This window comes from Antennarius striatus, chromosome 11, assembly GCF_040054535.1.
Source record: "Antennarius striatus isolate MH-2024 chromosome 11, ASM4005453v1, whole genome shotgun sequence".
In the NCBI taxonomy this organism is placed as follows: domain Eukaryota; kingdom Metazoa; phylum Chordata; class Actinopteri; order Lophiiformes; family Antennariidae; genus Antennarius; species Antennarius striatus.
Genome location: NC_090786.1, coordinates 12,563,001 through 12,582,188, shown reverse-complemented (window position 1 = coordinate 12,582,188; position 19,188 = coordinate 12,563,001). Strand labels below are relative to the sequence as shown.

The following is a 19,188-nucleotide window of genomic DNA, read 5'->3' as shown; positions in this document are numbered from 1 at the left end:
TGAGACTTGAATGCTAAATAATGTCTTTCAGTTACCAGATTTTTTAACAATATTGGATTTGTAATATGCATTATTATGAAGGATACATCAAACTTAATATACAAAGGAAGATGAATAACTTTGCTTTCAACTGCAGCATGTAAGTAGAGAAGAGAGGTAAGGAGAGGTCTTTCCTACTGCATATTAGCATTTTAGTCAGACTACACGCACAGACACACACACACACACACGCACCCAGACTAAATTGTTTACTCCTCTCAGACTGCAAAGCTCTGGAGGAGACATGTTCCGTCATTCTCTCCCACACAGACCGAAGGCAGGAAGACACCCAGTGTGGACTGACGTCTCTATATCCTACTACAGCTCATGTACCATTTCACCCCATAACATTCCAGTTGGAATAAACGTCAGTCAACATTCATCCACATATACTTTGTGGGCAAGCTGTAGCTGGCTGAGCAGCAGTCCGGTGAGGAGAGACACAGAAACGCTACGTTCTGTTAGCAAACTATGGCAGGCCACACATACTGTACACACATATGAAGAGACAGTAGGAGAGAGCGCGACAGAGACGCTTCACTGACACTCCCTGTTTGAACAGGTGTATGTCTGACAAGTGTGGGTGTGTGTGATTCTGTGTGAGGCCATCATTCCTCCAATGTGTAAAAACCTGCTAACTGAAACATTTTGATTTTTCTTTCCAGTCTGTTCACCATTATCCCAACTAATATGAGGCAGTAAATTCAATTTGTTCACCAGTGTAATAAAAAAAAAAGTTCATGATCTGGAATTTATGAAAGGGGGTTATTAAGACAGTCAACTATCTGCAAAGACTGAGGGAAGGAAAAGATATTTGATTGCAGCTCAAATGTGAATGCAAGTTTCTAGGACCTGCTGTTAACCGAAAGCATCACTATTGTCAGCTGGACTACACAATAACTACTGAACTGGTTTCCATGACAAGTGGAGCGATTGGCCCCATTTTTCAGGTTGGTATGTATGAGTGCATACAATTTGCTGTGGATCCAAATAAAAATCCAGATCCTCCAGATTTCAATAGTTGGTTGCTACAAAGGTGGTAACATGCAATTATGGTTAGAATTTTGATTTAGGGTACAGCTTCATTGAATTAAAAGTTGGCTTAACTCAGAAAGGAGAGAGATTTGCATCAAGTTTCAGAGATGGCCATTGTTGATTGGGTTGGAATATTGTGTGAGGAGAGAAGGGACGCATTGGATGGAGTGCTATCAGAGGTTTGAGGTCTCTGAACGCTCGTAGAGAAATTTCCATTACAAGGTCATTTTCCCTTATCATGCAAAATGGATCATGTCTGGTGGAGGAGACGGGGGGGTGAAGCATGGGTCAGAAAAGATAAACGAGGAGGGGTGTTTGGCCTTCATGGATATGCTCCACTGAGTGCTATTTGTCTTTCTTTTAACATTGTTCTACATTTGTCCTGACTGCTGCTTGTTACCTGCTATAGTTGGATTTTGTTGACACAGATTCATACAAAGTAGTTCGGCTGAATCACAAAGCACAACGGCTTGCATGTAGACCATGTGCACGCAAGTCTTGAGGGTCAAAGTTGAGATATACACCTGTGTTCAAGACAAAACTATGGTACCTGCCTCAAACTAAAAAACAAAACAAAACCTGAAAACACACATGGAAATTGTCCCTGTGGTTCTAACAGTAGAGCTCTGGGAAGAAACTGCTTTCCATTCATTAAATCCTTGTTTCTCTTCATCAATGAAACAAAGTAATCGCTTTCCCACAAAAAATATTCTAAATGTATTCTGCTGACACTGCAATGAGAAACAGTTCAAGGAGAGCCAGTATCATTTGAGCAACAGGTGGAAACCTGCTGGTCTGTTTTTATTCAACACGTGCAATTCAGTGTTGGAAACAATCAGACATCAATCAGTAAGAACGACAGCTTCAATTTGTGTGTACTCACAGTCAGCATAGAAACATATCCTGCATCTTAAGGACATCCATGATATTCTAAGACAAGTTCTTCTTTTGGGCATGACTATTGATAACCTTTGGTGTTGACCACAATTATCAATCCTTGGTAAAGAAAAAAAAAAACCTAAATGGTAAGAGTGACCGAGGAGATGTCATCTCCCCGTTCTGCTATGCAAAACATATTCACAAGGCAGTAATGGTGAATGTTTGAATTACAACAGTTGATTTAACACATGATCAAGAGCAAAAGGGAAATTTATAATTAATATATTGACAATAAAATACTATTTATGGAATCACAATTAACAAAAATAAAGATATGCGTTGATCTTTGAAAAGAATATTTACACCATTACTCATCAATAACCAAACAAGTTAGTTGGATTAGCAATAATTGTTTTTTCTGGTCAATTTCCTTTTCACTGTTCCTTTTTTAAAATACTTTCAATTTAATTACAGTACATTTTCCTTGAGTACTTAATGCTTGTGGTACTGGAACGTAAAGATAATTTATGAATAAAAGCTATAGGGATTAATGAGAATTCACTTGAACATTATTTCTAAACTTAAAATTTAGTTGGCTGAAAGTTAAACACAAATACTGACAAAATTTCTGAGACTATGTCCTGGTGAAGAGTAACAGTACTGCCCTCTGCTGACTACACCTCCAAATCAAAACTTTGACGTTCACATTTAATGGCAGATTCAGCAATCATAGCAGTCAGCAGGCTTAATACGACCAGGTGAACTAGTTCTATTGATGCAGTTTCACTCCAGAGCTTCACCCACAACTACTCTCAACAGAGGTTAGCAGAAATAAAACCACACAAGGTGTCTTTGAAGATGTTTTTCTTAGATGCTGTGTCTGATAGTGATGGGACAACTGAGGTGTACTTTAGATTCTATGTGCGTATCGACTTTGTCTTCCTCTTGTAGGAGGGAAGAGCAATATTTGACCATATTTAACTGAGGAGACATCTTTAGCTAAGCCTCCATGTGCGCTGGTCTTCTCTTATCATGCTGGTGCTTGGTGAGCCCGTACTTGAAGAACTCGTAGACGGACCAGCTGATGGCTGTGGAGGGCATCTGGTAGATGATCCTCGCCTGGACTCCCTTGAAGAACCCCCGCAGGCCGCCCAGCCTGTAAACCGTCCGAAAGGCATGGGCCAAGCCTGAGATGTGTCTGTGGGCTCCTTGGCCTTTGCCAGAGGAAAGGGAGCTGATGATTAGAGACTCCTGGGTGTTGAGCAGGGTCTTGCAGACGTCGAGAGGCGTGGTGGCAGCGGCCGCGATGGCCCCGGCCAAAGCCCCGGACACCATGTGGGACGAGGGGTTGTATTGTCTATGGGGGTTGAGGAGCTCTTGCAGGTACTCATAGGTCATGAAGTGGAGCGCCTGGAAGGGTATGTTCATGGTGAGCTGGGTAGTGTAGCTGCGGTAAAACGCAGCGAGTCCCTCTTTCCGACACACAGCGTGTACACAGTCCAACACCCCACGGTAGGGTGAATTATACATCTGCATGCGCTGCTTCACAACTAGGGCGATGTGGGTGGATGTGATGGTGGAGGAAAGTTCCAAATATGTCCAGAGATGCCATTATCAAAGTAAGAAAATAAAAGAAATTAGTTACACTGTCTACAATAAACTCTCCTATAAACACATTTAGTTAGAATACATTTAAAGATAGTCATGCCAGCATAGTCTGCTCAGACAGCTGCGTCCTATCTGACAGTTGCATATACGCGCTGACCACAACCTTCTACTGACATGTCCTAGCAGGTGAAAAGTGGCAGCTGTTAATGTCAGGAAGTGACAAGGTTGGGGTCAATATATGACTAGAGTTGGACCGCATGAAGCACCTGCTAGTTTCTTCACTGACATGTGTACTTTAAAAAACATTTTTCTGGTGATATTCTTCCTCTGGTTTTGCTAGACTAAATGCTGCCCTTACCTTCAGCGGGGTTCATGATTGCGTCATGAAGCAGTGTGGCCATGCAACCAGCTATTCCTGCAAACAAACAAGCAAGAAAAGTAGAAGACACTGCAGGAATGAGGCAAGAGACTGAAAAAAAGAAAACATTCAACTTCTAATCTGCCTTCACTGACTCAATCCTAAAAGCTGTGTTGTGCTGAAAATGATATGTCACAACAAAATCAGTGAACATTCTAGATTGCCTGGGCTTCAACAAGCGATTACTCCTGCCCAATCTCGGGAGACCGAGCCTGAGCAAAGAGAGACCCCTAGTGGACAAAGCAGTTCGCTGCTCTCTTCTATGAGACCAAACCAAAAGCAACAGCTTGAACAGACTGGAGGTGAGAGCAGGTAAGACGGGAGAAAGAGGACTTACCGGGCCTCCCACTAAACTGGAAAACAAGGAGGAGAGAAAGTGAGGAGAACAAGGAGTAAGGAAATGCTTAAAAGTTAAGAGCAAAATTTCAAATTTCTGTTTTGTGTACGGTGACTGTCTCAAGACAAATCTGTTCACTGTTCTGAACCTGGTGCTTCCTTAAAATGTACAGCAGTATATATGAAATGCCAATTACATGGACTACCAGGCATTTCAGTTCTGCTCAAGGAGTATCTGTGCTGAATCACACTCGTGCTGCTCAGTATGAGGGTTGAAGGCGGGTCAACCTACGTTACAACCTCAAAGTTAAAACATCCATGCATCACCTGTACAGGTACAAGATATGTCACTGTTTATGTATGTTAACGCATGTTTCCTGGTACCATTAGCCAAATGACTGTTAGCCCCTGGGTGAATGACATCACTTAGAGTCTTTTTGAGTTTCTCATAGCAGGCAAAGTAGAGCGCATGGGCAGGCCCTGCCCCGACTGCCGTTGCATTCAGCCCTCTCATTGGTCGCCAGACGCCTTCTGTGGCTATGATCCGGCAAAGAGCATCCATCACATTCCTGTAACGGGCTGCAGGGTTGGGCTGGAGGCTCTGCATTCGTGTCTGGTTGAGAGGAAGAGGTTGAATGTATCACAGTTCAAGTCAACAAGGCTTTGTTTTTGTTGTATGGCCGATGAATTTGGTTTAAAAATAGAATGTCATGTATCATTAACATCCAGTATGTCTGGTCAGTACAGCGACGAGTCTTTCACACACACACACACACACACACACACACACACACACACACACACACAACACACTAAATAAGGGAAATGAGGTGTTTGTGTACATGCATAATAGAATAGACGGAAGTCTGAAGTTACATGCTCCAAGGTCACAAGAGGACATAAGCCGACTTCCTGTAAGCCTCTTTTCCCACTGACCCTGAAGCACACCTTAACCTCTTCACATGCCAACAGAGGTAAATGACAGATTACATAAACATAATTTAAAATGACAAGTGTACGAGATCGGTGGTTAAGTCAACTGCCAATAGTATTTTTACATGAACACAGTCAGGTGGGGTTGGAGAGTGGGCCTATCTCTAAGGACACATAATCTCCGAAGACCACACATACAGGTGAAAGGTTAAATTTACAACCCGGTGTGTGCATGTAGGCCAGAAACTGCTTCATAGCAGTCTTCACTGCAGCAGTGGAACAAGGAGCTTAACAGCAGTGCAAGTATACGCTTCATGTAACTTCACGTCTACTATGAAAACCCAATGCTTGGCTTCTGACATGATAGAGAAAATAGATTGAAATCTGATATTATTTTTATGAATGGACATTCCATAAAAATGCATGTGCTGCTATTTTGCATTTCTCGTGCAAACATAACCCCCAATGTGTTTATCTTCAGAATGTTTGCATTCAGAAATCAACGACCTTTGTTCTTAACACGAACACTGCTTCATCTGCTTCGTCGTTTTCTTCTAGCTCAGTTACCTTTATGGCCTGTGCCATTTAAAAAACTTACAAATGCGATTTACATTTTTAAAAATCCTTAACCACATCACATAAATCTTTTTTTTTTTTTTTTTTACACAAAAAACTCTAAAGGTGTTAAGAGACATGAGAGAAGCATCGGCTTATGACAGCTTTTCATTGTGACACGGACAGCTGACTATACTAAGCTCATTGTCCCCATCTATTTAACTCTGTGTGTTTGTGTATGTTATACAATAATCACAACTGTAAGGTCATTCTTAACTGAACCTACAGGGGAAACGGATCAGTAGTGGGACAATAAACTAAGACATACAGAAGAAAAAATAAGAGCACATGATAGCAAGAGGCTCAGGAATGAATGACTCACATGTGATCAGGAGACTTTTCACACTGACAGATTTGGTGCATGAGATTGGATGAAACAGTCCCGTTGCTTTGAATTACAAACTGTGTGTTGAAAAGCAGCAACAGATGCTGATGGGGATATATTAATTTCTTCTTTTTTTAAAAAATCAGAATGTCACACTTGAGTTACTTGAAACCACATTCACATCCTTGTAACATGACTTTTGTGCAACGATTGAATTAAGGTTTGGCTACAACACAATTAATTGTGTCGCACCAGATCCGTTTGATGACGCTTTCCAACTAGTGGAACCACAGGAACTTTTGTGCATGATGCTGATAAAAGTTGGAATAGCGCAAAAAGCGACTGACATTGATTGCACTGAACTTAGAATGGCAAGCTAACAAGTTAGCTTGTAAGAATATGGGACGCTAACTTAGCCGACTGACCTTGTCACACATCCTTAAGCCTGGCAGTGTTTGGGTTAGCCAGAGAGGCTAACAGGCTTTGCTGACAAACATGTTTGCTTCTAGAATTTATAGCACACAACACAGACCGTGCTGTGAGAGCACACAACATTCGTGCAAAGCTAATTGGGGCAGCGTGTTAGCCACTGAGCTATGCTACCTTGACGCAATCGATCGGGAACATGAGGCAGTGCTCCATGATCCCGGCCACGGCTCCAGCCAACATGTGGGTGCGAGTGGAGGCTCCCCGGGGCAAACCCTCGTAGTCCGGTTCACAGTCCTCTGTTTGTGCATCTTGTACGTTGCGGTTAAAATCAACAGTCTTTAGCTCAGTTTCCCCTCCAATCCGGGTTGTCAGGGTCCCCACGATACTTTCCGAAACTCCCCAGAACCTTCCTCCCAACCATCGAACTTCTGTCCCAGCAGACGCACCAGCAACACCGGGATCACTGCCTGGAGTCTCTGTCATCCGATGCCTCCTCACAAATCCATCTACTGCCATGAAAAAAAACAGGTAAAGTCTGAAGTGTGGGGGTAAGCAAGCAACTGAACCCACAAAGTTTCACATTCCCCAAAGGGGGGGTTTCACGGGTTCCTGCCAGCAATACTTCCCTGCCCGCCTCTATATTTTCCAGTCAGACGCACGCAACGAAGGCCATGGCGGACGAACACACACGGAGCCCCGCCACAGGCCACGATACGGAAGTGACATCTGATTGGCTACTGAGGCCACGTCCTTCTCACCTCATTGGATAATCGATGTGTCACTCATACCTGATGCGGAAGAGTGCTGTGGCGACCCATGAGTTCCTTATGCTGCTTCGTGAGAGCATCTGTGAAAGCTATCAAAAGACAAACGGGTTACTGCAGGTCATCCTAAAAGATGTCTGAAATGACTGGGATGGAAATGAAAGCGCACAATCCTTGAGTAAATATTGTCCATTCAATTTAGTGTTTTGTACAGGAGTCAAGTTATCACATAAAGGCCTCACTGTCAGGTTGAAAACTTAAGGCTTGTATCTTATGTGATTTATGTGCATTCAGTCAAAGACGTGTTCACAGTCAGAGATGAGATGTTCATCACAAACTGGGACATTTATGAATAACAATGGCATACTGTGCTGTTAATTTATGTATATTGACACTTGCGACTGCCAATATTTGCAGGTATGCTGTTTAATAAATAAATGTGCAGGATAATTATGTGCAGGATAAGGAAAATAAGCTAATTAACTTCTATCAAAGTAGTTAATCAAGATATTCATCTTCTTATCAACTTCTTCCCCCTTGCGCATCACAGGGGTTGCTGGAGCCTGCATGTTTTTGGAGGTTTTGAGGGAGCCGGATTTATCAAGATATATAATTTACATGTCTTTTAGTTCCATTTACACTTGGTAAAATGAAATCTATGTTTGTTAAATTTATTTTACATTTAAAACCAATTCAAATTTCATGAAATGTAAACCCAGACCTACTATGGGAGATTTTCAGTAATACAGTATATTTTTTTACTGACCTGTAGAAAAATTTATGAGTTGCAATGGGACAACTTGCAGTTTATTTGAAATAATGTTTCATAATGAAATATAAGCTACCTTACAACTAAAAGTAACGCTCAGAGCTGTCAGACATATTTCTCTAGGCCTACCATCTTCACCAATCAGCCTTTGCCTGGAGGAAAAGAAGCAATTTTTCCAGAAAATTAGGTAATTGTGTTTTGGTGCGGCACTATAACATAATTGATTTTACTCCTTTATTGCCTGAGAGAGCCTTCAAGGGCTGCAGTGTTGAATTTCTGCCGACCAAGGGCAATGAAGTGTTAATTTCTGCTTACAAGAACAAAATCTCCTGCTTCTGATCTAGTTAAGGTTGATGGCTCATGTCAACAGACACTCCTTAAAGGAAAACCAAGCAGACAGCATATCAGGATAATTTTTCTTCCCTGAAACTAATGCTGCGCTAATACACCAGGGGAGACGTATGTTAGGTCTAGCTGGAAACTCTAGATCACCATCACACATCATTTCATTTCCTTTCCAAAGAGAGTGCACATATATTATCTGCAGGAATTATTTTACACTGTCTAAGCAGAAACATAGTCAAAATCTGCCTTATATAGACAAGATGAGAAGATAACTTGGTTAGATTCTGCTGTGTTTTGTTGTTTTTGAATCAATCAACACCCTTCCATGCTTTAATCTACATAGACCTGGGCAGCTTGAGGCTCACTAATGATCTATGACCTCTTATTTTATTAATGTATGGTAAGTGAACCAGAGGGCCGATGCGACATCTTCAACAGCAGCACTAAGAATCTAGTCCGTCTGAGAGCTCATTAAAACTCTTAAAGTGGATCCTTTCATGAGATGACTGGAAAACACACCCAAATGAGATCAAACAGCATGCTGAAGTTTTTGATTATTAATGACGTTATATGTGTTCTGTGGAACATTTTGTTTTTCCACATATAAACAAGTTGGTCAAATTGTATTCTGACATTATGTGAAAAAATTTACATGGCCTATTTATAAATACTCACCATATATATATATATATATATATATATATATATATATATATATATATATATATATATATATATATATATATATATATATATATATATATATATATATATATATATATAATGTAAACATGAAATTCATAGTCATCAATAAATATGTTGATAAATCTGTAAACCATATTTTAATCCTACTGCTTTTAAGCTGTTATATTAGTGGTTCAGACAAAATAAATCCATTCTCTGGAATAAATAAATTACTACTGTATTGTGATCCTAGAGTTGATGATGTGCCTTTGAGGAAAGTGAAACCATGATGAGTCTGAAGTAAATGGGACAACTGTTCCACCGTGTGGACAGACGGAGGACATCCACACGGACTTATGACTTGGTGTCTGTACGAGGTCCTGTTACTAGTGAGCTAGTAAGGTCCAGAGAGTCTCCAGCTGATCCACAATGTTGATGCATGTGTGTCGACCAGGAACGGCGGGCATCAACAAATATATAACATCTTGTAGCATTGCTTTGCAATGACTCCCCCCCCCCTTCTCCACCTCACTTGGGTCACATTTCCATGAGGTGTGGAGTGGTGGAGCTCTTTTTGGAATAAAACTTTTAATTTCATTCATTGCATGATGCTTCACCCAGGGACCTCTCAAGTAAACAATTGCATCAGTTACATACAATATCTAATTAATTCCATTGATCAGACTTGATCAGACAGAGTCTGCTCCCTGTCGTCAATGATCGGGGGGACCCCGGACCTATTTTAAGCGTTTCTAAATGAGAGGATGGGTTGACCGAACCTCAAACTGCTGCCATGGCTTCACCGGTGTGGACGGAAGGACGGAGGGCTCTGACTGCTCTGGGGCCATTGATTCGATTCTCTTCCAGCTGCAGCGGAATAAAACCTCAGTATGATGCACTGGTGATAGGAGGAGGTGAGTTGCGAGGAGTGTTTTAGGAGAAAAAACAGTGGGAATAACACAATACATGGAATAACAACCTGAACGTTGCCACGGGTTAGTTAAATTTCTGAAAAAATACTACAGTGGTGACATTCTGTTTCAATTCATATGTTCCCTCCTTTGTGGACGTGGCTTTGTGTCTGTTTTATAAAATGTTCTCTTAATTACACTGTTTGATGTCACAGCTTGGGCCTCCTTCAGCTAATTTGAGCTGGTTAACCCTGACATGCACAGAGATCACCACAGTGGGCAGCTGCTGGAAAGCTGTTTTTTTGTAAATTGATGAGTTTTCATAGTATGGTTGCAAAATAATGTTAAGAAAAAAAAGTGAAAGCAAGAGGGCTGACAGACAGGTGAAACCATTAAGTTGCTCATGCAATTAATACTTTTTTCCCAGTATTGATTTTATATTGGGAGGAAATTATGATAACTGATGAACTGTAACTGTACATCACTGTACATGTACATGAATGTATCACTGGCTTTATTTCAACTACAATTAATAGGATGCTGTCAATTCATGTCCAAGGTTTTTTCGGGGTGATGGAAACCATCTGGTTTTTTGAATGTAACTGAAAGATTTCTATTTTGAGAAATGCATAAAATTTGGATTGAATCATATTTTCTTCCAAAGCTTTTTAAAAAAAAATTCCCTAAAGATGTGTAAAAACACTTACCTGGAAAAAAATCCCATTTGAAGGTATCATAATTCCTGGATGAAAGGCCAGTGTGAAATTGTTATAGAATGATGTCTGCATGAATTTATAATTGAGAGTTTATATTTAATTTTATTTATATTTGGAATGAAACTAACATACAATAATTGTTTTTAAATTATTTCATTACAGGGCACAATGGGCTGGTGGCAGTAAGTTCATACATGTTGTAGCACACGCATGAAAATTCTTATGGTTCAGTGAAAGTGCAAAGGTCTGTGTGTGTGTGCGTGGGTGTGTATTTTTAGGCAGCCTATCTTCAGAAAGGAGGACTGAAGACAGCAGTGCTGGAGCGCAGACATGTCCTGGGAGGAGCAGCTGTGACAGAGGAGATCTTCCCGGGTAGGATGAACTCTGACTGAAACATAATACTGACAGAATTCTAAACTCAACCAAAGAAAGTTCCAACCTGCCTGGCAGTTCAAAAACTCAGCATCCTTCAACCAATGTATTCACATGCATATATTTAATACTGGAACTTGGTGAAAAAGTAGGAATAGGTTATCTACAACATAAAAGCACAAGTGATTTGGATAGTTGAAAAACCACTAGGTTGGATAAATTGACTTCAGTGTTGAAGGACAATGAAAGCATCCATCCATCCATCTTCATCCGCTTATCCGGGGCCTAATCCCGGAGGCAACAGTCTCAGCAGGGATGCCCATACTTCCCTCTCCCCAGACACCTCCTTCAGGTCCTCTGGGGGGAGCCCAAGGCGTTCCCTGGCCAGCCGAGAGACATAGTCCCTCCAGCGTGTCCTAGGTCTTCTTCGAGGTCTTCTCCCGGTAGGACATGCCTGGAACACCTCCCCAGTCATGACCCAAACCTCGTGACCATAGGTGAGAGTAAGAACATAGATTGACATGTAAATTGAGAGCTTCGTCCTGCGACTCAGCTCCTTCTTCACCACGACAGACCTATGCAGCGACTGCATCACTGCAGAAGCTGCTCCGATCCGTCTGTCAATCTCATGTTCCATCTTTCCCTCACTCATGAACAAGACCCCAAGATGCTTAAACTCCTCCACTTGGGGCAAAGACTCTCCACCGACCTGAAGAGGGCACACCGCCCTTTTCCGGTCAGCTGCCTCCAGAGTCCCACAACTCAACAAGATTTGATAGGACGCCTTCAGCTTGACAGCATCCCATACTTCCGGTGTCCACCACTGGGTTCGGGGGTTACTGCCGCGACAGGCGCCAGAGACCTTGCGACCACAGCTACGAGCAGCCGCTTTGACAATGGAGTCGGAGAAAATGGTCCACTCTGACTCAATGTCCCCAGCCTCCTGCGGGACCTGGGAGAAGCTCTCCCGGAGGTGGGAGTTGAAGACCTCACTGACAGAGGGTTCTACCAGACGCTCCCAACAGACTCTCAAAACACGTTTGGGCCTGCCGAGTCTGTCCGGCCCCCTGCTCTGCCAGCAGATCCAGCTCACCACCAGGTGGTGATTGGTTGACAGGTCTGCCCCTCTCTTCACCCGAATGTCCAACACGCGCAGTTGGAGGTCTGATGATACGACAACAAAGTCGATCATCGACCTACGGCCTAGGGTGTTCTGGTGCCATGTGCACTTATGGACATCCCTGTGGTTGAACAAGGTGTTTGTTAAGGACAAAATGTGACTAGCACAGAAGTCCAATAACTGAACAGCACTCGTGTTCAGATAGGGGAGGCTGTTCATCCCAATCACCCCTTTCCAGGTCTCACTGTCATTGCCCACGTGAGCGTTTAAGTCCCCAAGGAGAACAATGGAGTCCCCAGTCGGAGCACTATTCAGTACCCCTCTCAGGGACTCCAAGAAGGCCGGGTATTCTGCACTGCCATTTGGCCCGGAGACCGAAAACGACAGTGAGACACCTGTCCCCAACCCAAAGGTGCAGGGACGTGACCCTTGTTCACTGGGGTGTACTCCAACATATGACGGCTGAGCTGTGGGGCTACAAGGAAGCTTACACCAACCTGCCGCCTCTCACCTTGGACAACACCAGAAAAGTGGAGAGTCCAGCCCTTCTCAAGGGTTTGGGTTCCAGAGCCCAACCTGTGGGTGGAGGTGAGCCCGACTATATCTAGTCGGTACCTCTCAATGTCCCTCACAAACTCTGGCTCCTTTCCCCCCAGTGAGGTGACATTCCATGTCCGTAGAGCTAGACTCTTTGTCTGGGGATTAGGTCGTCGAGCCCCAGGATGACAACTGCCACCCAATCCACACTACACCCGTCCCCTACGGTTTCCTCGGCAGGTGGTGAGTCCACCGGAGTTTGGGCCCACGTCGTCCTTTTGGGCTGAGCCTGGCCGGGCCCCGCGGGCAGAGGCCTGGCCACCAGGCGCTCACATACGAGCCCCAACCCCGGGCCTGGCTCCAGGGTGGGGCCCCAGTTGCGCCATACAGGGCGACGTGTTTTTCTTACCATAGAGGCTTTTGTATTTCTCTTTGTCCGGCCCATCACTCAGGACCTGTTTGCCAAGGAGCGTAAGGCCCCTGACATCATAGCTCCTGGGTCATTCGGGCACTCAAACTCCCCAACCACGATAAGGTGGCAGCTCTCGGAGGACCCCAATGAAAGCAAGTGTTATATAATGAATTGAATAAATATGAAATCTATATTATTAGTAGAGGTTGGACAACAATGAGTAAAATATGATTTTTTTTTTAGAAATTTATAGCTTTGTTGATGAATGTTATTAAGTCAAAATGAAAACATCACCCATGTACTGTAAGAGTAACAAAACTCTGTGCAGGTTTCCACTTCTCCAGATGTTCTTATGTGCTCAGTTTATTGAGACCACACATTTATGCAGACTTGGAACTCAAGGTAAAGAAAGAAAAATTGTGAAATATATTAAGAGACATGTTAATATTTTTTTTACAAGAAATAAAGTCATAAATCTTGTTTGAAGGAATTAAGGTTTTGTGTATGTCCTCAGAAACATGGATTGAAGGTATATACGAGGGACCCCCATGCTTTCAACCCTATGTTGGAGGAGGGGGTGAGAGGTGCCCCACCCAGGTCTCTCACCTTGGGCTCAGACCAGTCCATGAACCAGATGGAGATTGGCAAGTTTTCACAAAAGGATGCTAAGGTAATTGAAGCATATGATAGCATGAGTAAATGTTTGTTGTATTGACCAGTAGTGGTCCCAAATCCCCAAGCTGTGAACTGCTACTGGTTCCTGGGTAAATTTGTACCAGGCTACACAGAAAGAGTACATAACTCAAGTTATTTTTGATTTATTTATTGTTTCTGAACAATGTTTTGCTTTGGAAAACTACTGGATTCTTTTCATCACACCTGTCTATGAGTCACTCTTGAGGTGCTTGCCTCTGTCACAAGCCTACCCTCTTAAAGGGTAGGCTTGTGCGTTACCAGTTGCTCTGGTCGAATACATGATAGAATACATGATAGCTAAATTGAAACTACCTACCCTGAAAGTATGTCATGATAAAATTTTGAAATCAGGGGTGTTGCGGGATGTTGCAATTTCTAACTGCCTTCTTCAAAAGTTATTGCAGAAGTACGAAGTGAAGCTGTTCTTCTACCTCTTTTAGTCTTTATTTCTCCACAAGTATAAATTCTGTCTTTTTTCCACACATTTCTACATCCCAATGGTCATCCTCACCTTCACCCAATCTTTGATTTGTACCCAGGCTTACCCAGTTTATATCGCACACCTTAAAAAGCTAGCAGAAGCAATCCATCCCCTTCTGGATGCTCCTCCTGTAGATGTTCCAGGTGTCACATCTGGATCATTGAGGAAGAGGATGGCTGCAGCTAAAACCCTGATGCCAATTGTCAGATGTGGTGCGTAAATGGTTTCAGGCTAAGAAAATAAAACATTTATATTTTTCTCTTTTGCACTGAAAAATGAATAAACATGCAACTGTCTTGTTTTTGTGTTACTTATGTTATGATTGGGAATTTGAAGGTCTGACTCTAGGCAGAAAAATTCCAGATTTTTACGAGATTCTAACGGCACCAATAATGAAGGTGTGTAATGACAAAAACTTTATTAATATCTGTTTCTATCAATGGAATTGTGACCAGCTTGTCTATTGTGTCATAGATCCTAAATCAGTGGTTTGATTCAGATCTCCTGAAAGCAACACTGGCTACTGATGCTGTGATTGGGACCATGACCAGTCCAAGTAATCCTGGCAGTGGGTGAGAAACACTGTGCAACATCAACATTCTGAATTATAGATCTGCCTCCACTGCATTAAATTCTGACTTCTCAGAAAAATTGTTTTCATGGTCTTGCCTTGAAGGTATGTGCTGTTGCACCATGTGATGGGATCAAAGGTGAAGGAAACGTGTGGTTATGTGGAGGGAGGAATGGGAGGCTTGTCTAAAGCTGTTGCTCAGTCTGCTCGATCCCATGGTGTAGACATTTTCACTGAGAAGGTAAGGTTTTCAATAATTACTGTGGTAATGCAATACAATGATTATGTTGATTTGTATCTGTTTTTGGGGGCAGCACAGTGGTGCACTGGGTAGCGCTGTTACCTCACAGCAAGAAAGTCCCGGGTTCAATTCTTTCTAGTCGGAGTTCGCATGTTCTCCCTGTGTCTGTGTGGGTTCACTCCATGTTGTCCGGCTTCCTCCCACATTCAAAAACATGAAACTTGGGTGGAGTGTTTGATCAAAATTGTCTGCATAGGTGTGTGTGTGAGCGTAAATGTTTGTTTAATGTGGCCATGCGATGAGCTGGCGTCTTGTACAGGGGGCCTGTTTCCAGCTGGAATGGGCTCCTGCATAAACCATGATCCGTCTGTTGAACCTGCTGAAGATGATAAAGATTCAAGAAAATGAATGAATATCTGCTTTAGTAATTAACAATAAATATTAACACTTTCACAAAACCTGTATTAATACCTATTCTCTGCAGGATGTGGGACAGGTCCTGGTTGATTCAGATGGTGCTGCAAATGGAGTGGTGCTGAAGGATGGCACAGAGATCCAGAGTAAAGTTGTATTATCAAATGCCACACCATATGTTACCTTCAAAAACCTCACTCCACAGGTAAAAACAGGAAGTAATGACTGTGATCTATGAGACCAGACTGTATTATTTAGTATGGCCTCCTGTTTTCATGGTAGGATGCCCTTTCTCCAGAGTTCATCAAAGCTGTAGATCAGATTGACTACACCTCACCTGTTACAAAGATCAATGGTAAATATCCTCTGATTCTGTCATGGTAAGTACAAATCATGATCTTAAATCATGATATTTAAAGTTTCATTTGTTTAATAAATCAAAGGATGATACTATCAATCATTTCCAAAGGTGCTGATAATGAAAATAATATAAAATACAGAACTGGAAGTGTTTTTGGTTATTGGCGTTGGGGGCAATTTTTTTTTTCTTCTAGTGGCTGTGGACAAGTTGCCAAATTTCCAGGCATGCCCTACGCCAGACGATAAGCCTGGACCCCACCATCAGTGCACTATTCATCTCAACTGTGACAGTGTGGAGGCACAGGAGACAGCATACAAAGAAGCCATAAATGGACATCCCTCTGCAAGGCACAGATCTTCAGATTTTTATTTATGTTGAACCAAACAAACTTAAAAATGCCAAAATTGATATTTGTCAATCTGAGTACAGTTTACATGTTGTCCTTGGTGACTGACCAGATTTGTTTTTTTTTTTTTCAATATGGATCAGTGATAAACGAATGACTCTTGTGTGTACCCTGCATCCTGCCCAAAGGCAGCCGGGATAGACTCCTGCTCCTCCATGAACATACAGTTATAGAAAATTAATGAGTGAAATTTGTAGATGACAAAACATTGGTTGGCTTGATTTATGACAACAATAATTTTTCCTATAGTGAAGATGTGCATCACTTGATGGCATGGCACACTGATAAAAATAGCCCTCAGTGCTGTGAGACCAAAGAGAGCATTGGACACCACACACATGCACACAGGCACACACTCTAGTGCCGTGAACTTCTGTAAATTGCAGTATACATGTATGTATATTCATTCCATTCTGTTTGTTATGCTATTGTTGAGTCTGTCCGTTCTGTAGTCAGTATTGTGATTTACATATAGTACTATTCTAACATAACCTTGTTCTTAAACACGTAACTGTGTGTTTTACTTCCATCTGCATTTTCGTTTAGATGCTGAACTGTAATTTAATTGTCTCAGGTTTGTTTCTCTGTACATGGAAAGTAAAGTAGAATCTATTCTAATGCAATCTACTGTAGACCCATGATAAGGATGCTCATCCCATCTGTCCTGGATCCCACTCTGGCGCCCCCTGGCTGCCATGTGGTGCTTCTTTTTGTGCAGTACACCCCTTACCATATCAACGGCAGGAAATGGACTGACCAAGACAAGGAGGCCTATGCAGACAATGGTAAACCAGAATGATCCAGTTAGTCTGTGTGAACTTTTATTACTCATGTACATAGCTTCTACCATTGACGAATCCTTATGAGAAAAGAAATGTTCTTCAGTTGTATCTTGTTCTAATTTATCTACTTGTGTCTCTTTTTTTACTTTGTTGTACTGCGGAATGACTGGACTAAAAAGCAGTTGTCCCTATGGGGGATTAATAAAGGATTCTGATTCTGATTCTGATTCTGAATGAGATATCCGCTATTTAGAAACCATCATGTTACTGTGGCATGAACTATCCTTTGAAAGTACTCAGATCATTAAATGCTGTTTTTGTCTCTCTTTAGTATTTGACTGGGTGGAACAATATGCCCCAGGGTTCAAACAGTCGGTTGTTGGGAGGGACATTCTGGCACCACCTGACCTGGAGAGGATCTTTGGGCTCACTGGAGGGGTACATACTGTACAGAATGGAACTGGGCATCATGTCAAATGTTAATCTCATTTAACACAAACAACTTTTCACCACTTGAGGTCATATGTGTCTCTGCTTTGTTTGATCTTTCTGTTGAATTGCATTTATAATGGTTATAAACATTTTTACCACCACACACCAGTCAAAATGACAGTTCACCAGCAGTGTTTACTGTCATGAGGTAGACATTAACCACATTAAAAGCTACATTTTTTCATCACAACACAATTCTATCAGGAACTAGGCACAAAATCTGATATTTTGATCTTATTTTATAGAATATCTTCCATGGATCCATGACTCTGGACCAGCTCTACCTTGCAAGACCTTTGCCCTGTGTGTCAGACTACCGCTCCCCAGTTAAAGGGCTGTACCTGTGTGGCAGCGGCTGCCATCCAGGTTTGCTATATATGCTGAACTGTCAGTCAAATATAGAATTGCAAATACGGATATTTGTTGTGCAATTGAGTAGCTTATGTCCAGTCATTCATGTCTCGTTGTCTGAAGTTAGAGGAGAATTAATGAAACTTTGAATTAATCTAACCTTCACAGCTGATGATTAAGATATGAAGTCACACGATGATGTCAGAATGAATTGTTTCTGATGGTTCCAAATGACTTACCGACTCCTGTATCTTTTGATGTGTCATGTATTTGTAGGTGGCGGTGTAATGGGTGCCCCTGGATGGAACGCAGCACTCACTGTCATGGCTGACCTGAAACGTCAATAAAAACAATCTGACAGCATCAGTTTGATCTGCTCACCAGTTTTCAATCTCCTTTGTCTGACTGGACATATTTGATCAGTCTAATTAGCAAGTGTTTTTTTTGTTTTTTTTACAGCAGATGGTTTCATTGTGGTAGGAAAGAATGAATCGGTAATACAGTAAATTGTAAGATTATAATTGAAGTATTTTAAGTGGAAAAAAATGAAGTTTAGGTAAATTGGACAAGCAGGAATAGGTAAGTAAATGTAGACTGAATGTTCCAGATTGTTGTCCAGAATAATGTCATCCAACAATATGACTTAGTTTCATGGCATTATTGTTAATATTGGACCAAATCTTACAAAAATTCACTGATATTTCACATTGCGAGCAAAAAGACAAATGGAAGTGGTGGGGGAAATTTTTTTTGCAGCAAATGTTGCTTGAAAAGTCTATTTTTAACATAAAGTAAACATTGCTTTAAGTTTTCTTTAATGCTTGAAAGGTGGTTTAGGCAAATTTCAAATTTTACATTAAAAAATGAATAGAAATTTAGCATTGATTTAGAATACATTTGTCTTTAAGAGAACCATGTGTTAATTGAGCTGTCTTAGTAACAGGCAGAGCTAGAAATTTAATAAAGCTATAAATTTACCTGAATATCCACTGAAGTTGGCGATTTTTAAGATATAATAATGGAATCACAACAAAGATAGTCATCTAAGAATACGGTATTTTATATTAAAGTTGTATTATTAAATTTTACAAAATAGTTTTTGGAAACATTAGTATATTTCTGCCTGTAGATGTTTGAACGTTTTTA

The 19,188-nt window shown here is 41.6% G+C and overlaps 2 protein-coding genes across 2 annotated transcripts; one reads left to right on the top strand and one right to left on the bottom strand.

The window, feature by feature from the left end:
* Positions 1–1,836: 1,836 nt before the first annotated feature.
* On the bottom strand, positions 1,837–7,316 carry slc25a28 (solute carrier family 25 member 28). Its single transcript, XM_068327736.1, has 4 exons — positions 6,792–7,316; positions 4,700–4,928; positions 3,920–3,976; positions 1,837–3,503 (listed from the first exon to the last, which is right to left on the bottom strand). The coding sequence occupies exons 1-4, from the start codon at positions 7,131–7,133 to the stop codon at positions 2,953–2,955; spliced, it is 1,179 nt and encodes a 392-aa protein (XP_068183837.1). The 5' UTR covers positions 7,134–7,316; the 3' UTR covers positions 1,837–2,952.
* Positions 7,317–9,972: 2,656 nt separating this feature from the next.
* On the top strand, positions 9,973–18,389 carry LOC137603897 (pyridine nucleotide-disulfide oxidoreductase domain-containing protein 2-like). Its single transcript, XM_068327735.1, has 16 exons — positions 9,973–10,093; positions 10,969–10,988; positions 11,085–11,178; positions 13,576–13,649; positions 13,762–13,917; positions 14,483–14,636; positions 14,761–14,822; positions 14,899–14,996; positions 15,101–15,236; positions 15,721–15,855; positions 15,933–16,005; positions 16,205–16,358; positions 17,051–17,202; positions 17,531–17,637; positions 17,937–18,057; positions 18,319–18,389. The coding sequence occupies exons 1-16, from the start codon at positions 9,973–9,975 to the stop codon at positions 18,387–18,389; spliced, it is 1,728 nt and encodes a 575-aa protein (XP_068183836.1).
* The last annotated feature ends 799 nt before the right edge of the window (positions 18,390–19,188 follow it).